Source organism: Leptodactylus fuscus, chromosome 1 (genome assembly GCF_031893055.1).
Source record: "Leptodactylus fuscus isolate aLepFus1 chromosome 1, aLepFus1.hap2, whole genome shotgun sequence".
Classification (NCBI taxonomy): Eukaryota; Metazoa; Chordata; class Amphibia; order Anura; family Leptodactylidae; genus Leptodactylus; species Leptodactylus fuscus.
In genome coordinates this window covers 38,051,282-38,059,528 of record NC_134265.1, presented here as the reverse complement: position 1 = coordinate 38,059,528, position 8,247 = coordinate 38,051,282, and the positions used below count along the sequence as shown (strand labels likewise).

Genomic DNA, 8,247 nt, shown 5'->3' with positions numbered 1-8,247 from the left:
CAAATGTCCTTTATACCATTTTGAGAATGCCTGATGACGTCACCGATGTGGGTTACGCCAGCATGATCATACAATTATGCAAAAAAGTGACTGCAGAGGCCTGAAGATAGTATGGAGTTGTGTCGGAGCCCAGGAGAGGTGAGTAACACTGGTTTCTATGGTTGTCACCTTACCTGGAGCCTCCGATCATTATATTATGGGGTTGGAAGAGACCTCAGAGTATAATATGAGCAGTATTAGTTGGATTTCATCTAACAAATACTCTTGCCACGGGCCCACGTCCTTACTTACCAATATCCACTTCTGCTGACAGCCACCTCCGCTTCCCCTTCTGCCTCCAGGGGGCCCCATGTGTCCCATATCAAGATAATATAGCTTTTGAGAGGCGAGAGAAAAAATGAAAATGCAAAAATGAAAACTCGCTGCAGATGGAAGGGGTTAACCGCCATCATTTCTTTTTTATGTTGGATTTTATAAATCTTATTGATTTTTTCTTTACTTCAATCGAGTACTTGAGCTTGCGAAACATTGGACTACACCTTTATGATAAGGTACCGTGCCCGCTATACAAGGTCACAGACATGGCAGGACTACAGGATCATTGTGAGCAAACCCCTGGCACATCTTCTACTAATCTGTAAATAATTCTATCAATTATTCTTGGAAACTCTCAGCCTGTTTTCTTTCACCTCCTGAAACGCTCTGCTCTGCTGTGGTTAGTTCAGCCATCTCCCGCTCTTTGAGGACAGTTTTGTAGGGTGAAAATACAAAGTAGACAGGAGTGCACATGTAAAGCAGATATTCACATATACCGGTAGTCACATGGCCAAGGGGAGCAGATGGAGAAATCAAACTTTCCCAGGAGTCTAGAGAGTTAATCCGGAGCTTCTTCCTCATCTGGATGGTCCTGGAGATTTCACGGTGGCTCAGTGGTTAGCACTTCAGCCTTGTAGCGCTGGAGTCCTGGGTTCAAATCCCGCCAGGAACAATATGTGCAAGGAGTATGTATGTTCTCCCCGTGTTTGTGTGGATTTCCTCCCATTCTACAGACATACTGATAGGAAAAAATACATTGTAATCCCTATATGGGGAAAAAAAACAAAAAAACTGGCATTTTCCCTATAGGTATAATAGGGGTAAAAAGTCTGCAAAGGAAAACTCTGCTGAAAAACCTGATGCGTTTCCACTGTGCTTTTTTTTCCTGCAGCGTTTTTTCCAGGGCTCGTTATGTGGGTGGGGCCTTAGTCTTACAAAGACAGGTCTGTCAGACTCGGTGTCTTACCTCTGTTGTAGTGGTTCGCCTTTCCATTGTTTGGGTTCCACATTGGACCTGAATAATGGAGAGGAGACAATGGTGTGAAGGCTGGAGCCCTAGGTTCAAATCCTGCCAAGGGCAACATCTGCAAGGACTTTGTATGTTCTCCTTGTGTTTGTGTGGGTTTCCTCCCACACACAAAGACATACTGATAGGGAATGTAGATTGTGAGCCCTATATGGGACAGTGACTGACAATATCTGTAAAGCGCTGCGGAATATGATGGTGCTATATAAGTAAGCATAATAAATAACCTACTGTAAATAAGAAAAAAATCCCAAATTTGTACACAAACATTCACACTGTTTGCCAGTTTTCAGGTGTTCCAAGCAAAGCAAAATTTCCACCATTGTGTTTGAATTTTTGGGAGCCCCTCCCCCATTTAAACAAAAAAAATACAAGACAGCCCGGCTGGTAGTCACGTATATATTTATTAGCCAAGGATTACAACAAAGGCCTCTTCCTCCTATTTTTGGGGTTTTCTGTAGTCAAATCGATTTCTATACAAATTAGTAACAAATTATGAAATATTAGAAATTTTATTTACTCCAATATCATCTACAAATCTATAATTCTTATAAACCATTATCAATACAACAGAGACCGTACAATATAGAGAGATCTGACTACCAAGGAACACAACTAGCACCAGCACCTAGTAGTCAGGGGGTTAAACCTAACATAATCAACTGGACTAGAGGGCCAAAAGGCTTGAATGCAGTTAGAAAAACATGGCTACTTCCAAAAATAGCACCACTCCTGTTCACAGGTTGTGTGTGGTATTGCTGCTTAGCCCTAATGGAGTGCAATATCAGACACACATAATGGATTGGTGTGGCACGCTCTGACTAAGTTGTTTACTGTACAGTGATATCAGATTTTTTTTTTCCAAAATTTTTGCAGAATAAGGTCTACATGTCCGCAGCAGTAAACCTGTATAGCTGTGCAGTAACACATCCTCCAACCCCAAGTCTCTGAACAGTAGGAAGATTTGCCATTCAGGTCCATAAGTTGAGTGATAACCGCTGGGGCAATGGTCCAGGTTTCTATACAGATAGTTAGCAGCTACACTTACTTAAAGGGAGTCTACCACCCCCTCGCCCACCGCAAGTATATTCCACTTTCACCCCCATGTTATAGAGCACATTACAGAGATAAATGAGGCAGGTAGTGCACTGGGGGCGGGCCCTCAGCTCCCTGGAGCACTGCTCTTGCTGTTCAGATTTGTTGCTCCTCCCACTGTTATGATGTCACCCATCCTACCTGAGCAGCAAGGGCTGAAGACCCGCCCCTAGTGCACCAATGGCCTCATTTGCATAAGAATTCAAATTTGTCTTTCTTCAAATCTACAAAAGTGACATGGCGGAGGTTATCACAGTGATGTGGTCTGTAAAGCGGTGGCTGCAATTAAGAATTTTGGGGAGGCGGTAGACTTCCTTTAATTTTAGAGGGAAATTCTCTTCAATGACTCCAGTTATTGATTGTACAGGGTTTTCCAGTTAGAAGAAGACTACTTTCTATCCTTTGCGGACCATCAGATACACTGGATCTCCAACTCTGAATTTCCCGGTCTTTTCAACCCCATAATACTGCCCAAAGAGGGGCGATTTCTTGTATAGATGACTCAGGGACTCATCACTCAGTCGGAAGGTTCTCAGGGTATCCAGTGGTTCTTTTCGGTCCATGATTCCAGTGACTGGGTCAACTGTGGTCAAGATACATCGCCCACATGCCATGACCCTCTTCAGTCTTGTGGTGCCCAACTTCACGTCATCCCAACCATCTTCCGAAAAGGCCTCACACCCAGACACAACGATGCAAGGTCGGAAATGGGCAATTGAGACAGGCTTTTCCATTCGCTTATTGAGTTCTTCCAGGGATGTTTCTGACAGCAGCATGATGGGACTGGCATCAGGATAGGCGATGATATCTTTTTCCCGGAATGGTTTCTCTATCTCCTTGGACTTTCGTGGCTTCATCACATTGGGTTCAAAGTGCACCAAGCGGTAGGGGACACTACTCTGAAAATAGGTAGTGAGCCAACGAGACACTTCATCGCCGCAGTCCCGACCTTGGATGTCACGGCTAAACACTCGGCAATTCATGATTTTGTTACTCTTGGGTTGCACCACTGGGACCTTTATCTTCTCCATCTCTGGGGCTTCAAGGCAGAGCGAGTCTCCACAGCCAGTCACACTAATAAGCACTATTCGTGGCTCCTGTCGACCAGTCACCATTTGTCCTTCCTCAGTTACTACCAGCCAGTGCCGATCCTCAAGTTCTCCATGTTGTAATCCCAGCTCCAGGCACTCGGTTTCTGGTACTGAGATGGCCTTACATGACTTGATTGGGTATATGAGAATCTGGGAGACTGTACCAACTTTTTTCAGCTCCACGTGTTCACCACGTGTCTTTCTCCACCACATCCAAGAAGCAACTGCTGTGACTCCAAGGCCGGCGGCACAAAGCAGTGGCAACCGATGGCGTTGGAAGTTCTCAACCACCGACCCTATTGCTCCAGAGATGTTCTCAAGTGAGGAGCTTGACATTTTCTTGGTTAATTCTTGGATACACTCAAGTGTCTGTAGCTCAGGTCTCCTTGATGTGGGTCACTTGGCTGCTCCAACTCTACAATGAGAAAATATTGAGTTACAATTAAACTAAAGTCATATTATTGGGAACCAGTTATAATAAAAAAATAATCAGAATTATGGATTCTCAACATGGTTCTCCACACTGAGAGCCTAACTGACCATTTTGGGAAGGCAAGAAGGACGCTTTTATACATTGTGTATTTGCCCCAGTTTAACCCAAATGTTATGTCACAGCTAGCGTAGGGACATGCCCAAAAACTCCTCATACACCACCATACAAGTTGCATGGTGCACCCAGAAAACTGTGAGAAACCCAACATCAAATAAACACAATTTCTCATTTTTTTGGTGGTTGTTGAATGTATTCATGAAGATTCAGTTGGATAGAGCAAGGCATATTTTAGTCCCTAAACAATCCCTTTAAGGAGCCAGAGAAACTTAAGGGAAACATGGCGACCTTGGCTGGGACTATTATTGCGTAACCAAAGATTGCTTGGTTGTTAATGAATGGAGTCTCATTGCAACCCCCAGGGTGCCCCATCCAAGACGTCTAGTTGCAAAACAATCTTGCAACATAACATATATAATATAGTTTTTGTTCTCCGCTTGCCAGAACACATAAGAAGATTAATCCCTCTCTTATCCAGTTTTCTGCAACATGCAGTGCAAATATAATGCAATAGGTCAGTGGTTAGTATGGCTGCCAAGCACTGCTTTGCACCCCTACAAATCTAACCAAGCCAATATCTGCATGGAGTTTGTAGGTTCGCATGGGAATCCCCCACGCTCTAAGGTCATACTGAGATTTTATTTACCTTACTGTAATACTGACCCTAATAATTGTTGGGGGATTAGTGTCTATATGGCAGCCACTGATCTCCCCGATCCCCAATGCTCCCTGTGCTTTTAGCCATTCATGTGAGAAATAATGCATTACATAAGTGCGTGTCTATATCAGTCTGGGTCTTTCCTTACCTCAGTCTACACTGATAGCAATTGTAGCAAAGTCTCAGCTGTGAGACATCTAAGATTAAGGCTGAGGCCCTACATTGTGTTTTAACGTTCAGAATCAGTCAGCGTATACTCAGTGTGAATACACCCTTAGTCTAAAACAGGTTACACTGTTTTCTGGATGGCAATAATGCGGTTTCCATTCACTGACAACAAGCAGAGGCTGGAGCAGAGGAGTTGAGTTATTGATACAGAAATTGGGGGATTCATCGCCTTAATGAATAGTTCGCTGATTTGTGCCATATTCATTAAAGAGGACCTTTCATCAGATTGGGCACAGGCAGTTCTATATACTGCTGGAAAGCCGACAGTGCGCTGAATTCAGCGTACTGTCGGCTTTCCCGATCTGTGCCCCGGGTAAAGCGCTATTGGTCCCGGTACCGTAGCTCTTTACAGTCAGAAGAGCGTTCCTGACAGTCTGTCAGGTACGCCCTTCTGCCCAGCAGCACCTATCGCGCTGCACAGTGTGAGCGGGGAGGAACGCCCCCTCCCTCTGCTCACAGTGCTCATCCATAGACGAGTATTATCGTGAGGGGTGGGGGCGTTCCTCCCCGCTTACACTGTATAGCGCGATAGGCGCTGCTGTGGAGAAGGACGTACCTGACAGACTGTCAGGAACGCCCTTCTGACTGTAAAGAGCTATGGTACCGGGACCGTTAGCGCTTTACCCGGGGCACAGATCTGGAAAGCTGATAGTGCGCTGAATTCAGCGCACTGTTGGCTTTCCAGCAGTATATAGAACTGCCTGTGCCCAATCTGATGAAAATAAATCCTCTTTAAAGTTGTATTCCACAAAGAGAAGGTTATCTTCTATCCAAAGAATAGGACCAACTTACTGATCGGTAGGAGTCCGACCACCTCCATTAATCATGAGAACTGGGGTGCTTTACCCTCAGTTTGGAGCGGCAGGACAGACACAGCGCACTCACTCCACCGCTGTGTTTTTACTATCCCTGGCAATCCCACTGAAATGTATGGAATCATCCGCACCATTCTGGGGTGCAAAGAAACACAAAACTATGGGGAATTTAAGTAAATCACTAATGAAAGGGACAAGAAATGCAGAAAATAATAAAAATTGGTTAATCTGTATTTACCATTAACAAAACTCCATATAATAGAAGACAAAGTTTTGTTTGTGTCCTAGGAGGCCTCCATTTTACCTTTCACTTCTCACAGATCAAACCAATATCAGGTTTGGGGGAGGAGCAGAAGCTTGCTGCAGCTGAAACCTCCCCTCTGCTCTCCTGTAATGGTGGACCAGACAAGTTAAGCTCCACCCCCTCAGTCTCTTCCCAATATAAATGGAGGGTAATAGACGTTGAACCCCTCGCTTCCTTTGCTGGACCATGTTTTATGTAACCCGCAGCTGTGCTTTCTTAGTTTTTCCACATTTGAGTCTTGATTTAATTGTCCCTTTAAGTAATAAATTACTAAAGATTGTGCAACCTGATCCTGGAGGCGTCTCAGTGGGGGCAGGAGGTGAACTGTGAAACATCCTGCAAACAAGAACTTGCAAGAGAGGACAAGCTGATATATTCTGCTGGGTGTTCCAGGGATTTTCAATATAGGGTATGTGAGGGTTTCCCATCCCATAACATCTATAGTATTTTTATATGACATGGCATCATTGTCTGGAATCCTAAAAGATTTGCAACTTGCTTCAATGTATTCTGCCAAATGCAAAACTGGAGGGGCGTTGCATGAGACAGGAGTTTGAAGAACACAAGGAGAATCGGCCATGCTCCACCCCCTGAAGGCCCGCACCACTGCACTGCATTGCACCAGCATCCCGTCGCGACTAGCCGTGTGGAATTTTCACTCGTGGTATGCAAATTCCGCCGTGTGAAATACCCTAAAGACGCTGAAACCTCACTGGTCCTGATAGTCACTGCAGTGCTGAACAAGGCGCCTCATTTCTGACAAGGTGCACCCTCTGCCGAGCCGTGCACCCGAGTAGATTTCAGTGACCATAAATGTGACGGTGCCATTGTCCTCACGTACGCCATGTCTTTGTAATCACAGAATTTCTGCTGCAGATTTTTTCTGCAATGTGTGGATGGGATTAGCCAGAATCTCATCCATTTTGCAGGTACTGTAAAACGCTGCGTTTTTTCCTGCTACGTCTCCGCCATGGCCAAAACTCCGTGTTTTCGTAACATTGAAAAAAAGGAAAAATTGCAACTCTTTCACGCCTTGTACGCTAGAAAACTGGCATACAAAACATGATAAGTTTTCCTGACAATCCCTGGTCAGGTCAGGGCTGAAGTATCCCGTATGTTAGACCCGGCTTTACAGCTAATAATTACAATATGGCACCGAGCCTTAAAGGGATGATCTTCAATGTCTTTCACCTGATCACAAGGCAAAGGTCAAGTTACATAGCACAGGGAATAATGCAATAACACTTTCACTTGTGTCCTGATATATCTGTAGAAGACAAAGTACTTTACCTTTGGGGTACGTTTGTACGCTCAGGTTTTCAGATGCAGTTTTTGAAGCCAAAACCTGGATCATCATGGGGGTGAAAGTATATAGAAAAGGTGCAAGCGCTCCAGTGTTTTTCTACTCTATTCCTTGTTGTGGCCTGAAAACTGCATTTTAAAACCTGAATGTGTGAACGTACCCTTAGTCAATGTGGGAAAAGCTCTATAAGGTATATCTGCCCTTCACATATTGCAGCAGTCTTCTTGTCGGTGCAGGCTCAGTCATTAATAATTCCACCATGACAGCACACACTGCACCCCGGACATGTGCAGAGGCCACAGGATCTGTGACTTTTTTAGTTCTCAGTATATATAGTATCTCCAGTCACAAGGCCAGGCCCCGTCTGACCGATATCACTCTGTTTCTGTATCACTGTCCTAGGTTCACTTTTTTCTTTTCAAGGGGCTGGAACTAAGGTGGAAATATTTCTGCACTAATTCTTAAGCTTAGTCCTGTGCTTTCCAGCTGAACACTCACCGTTCTGCAGCTGTGGAGAACGCTACAGCCAACCCGGCTCTGCAGAGTCTCCTTCCTGGGGCCCAGGGACAGGAAAACGCTAAGCTCGGCCCCCTCTGCTATTGCCAACTATTCACAGCTCAGAAGGTTGACCCGGGATCCTTAATCTGCAGAGCAAAGTTCACACTTCTGTATATTGTGCGGCAATAAACTGTAATTCACCTGTATTGCACATTTACAGAATACAGCTGGGCCTGTATATAGACCTCATACTGTCTGGGAACTGGGTATCTAACCCTACACGGATACCTTATCTGCAGATTGGAGCATCTAAAGCTCTTCATGCATTAGGTTTTGGGCTCCATTCACATCACGATTTCTACA

At 44.7% G+C, this 8,247-nt stretch overlaps 1 protein-coding gene across 1 annotated transcript; it reads right to left on the bottom strand.

Annotated features, from left to right (window-relative positions):
* Positions 1-1,738: 1,738 nt before the first annotated feature.
* LOC142198603 (mitochondrial amidoxime-reducing component 1-like) lies at positions 1,739-7,956 on the bottom strand. The gene is made up of 2 exons (XM_075269634.1): positions 7,885-7,956; positions 1,739-3,943 (listed from the first exon to the last, which is right to left on the bottom strand). The coding sequence occupies exon 2, from the start codon at positions 3,862-3,864 to the stop codon at positions 2,833-2,835; it is 1,032 nt and encodes a 343-aa protein (XP_075125735.1). The 5' UTR covers positions 3,865-3,943; positions 7,885-7,956; the 3' UTR covers positions 1,739-2,832.
* Positions 7,957-8,247: the final 291 nt, after the last annotated feature.

Bases quoted from the DNA above. Each gene is read 5' to 3' on its own strand.
- LOC142198603 (XM_075269634.1), bottom strand. From the start codon at position 3,864: ATGTCAAGCTCCTCACTTGAGAACATCTCTGGAGCAATAGGGTCGGTG.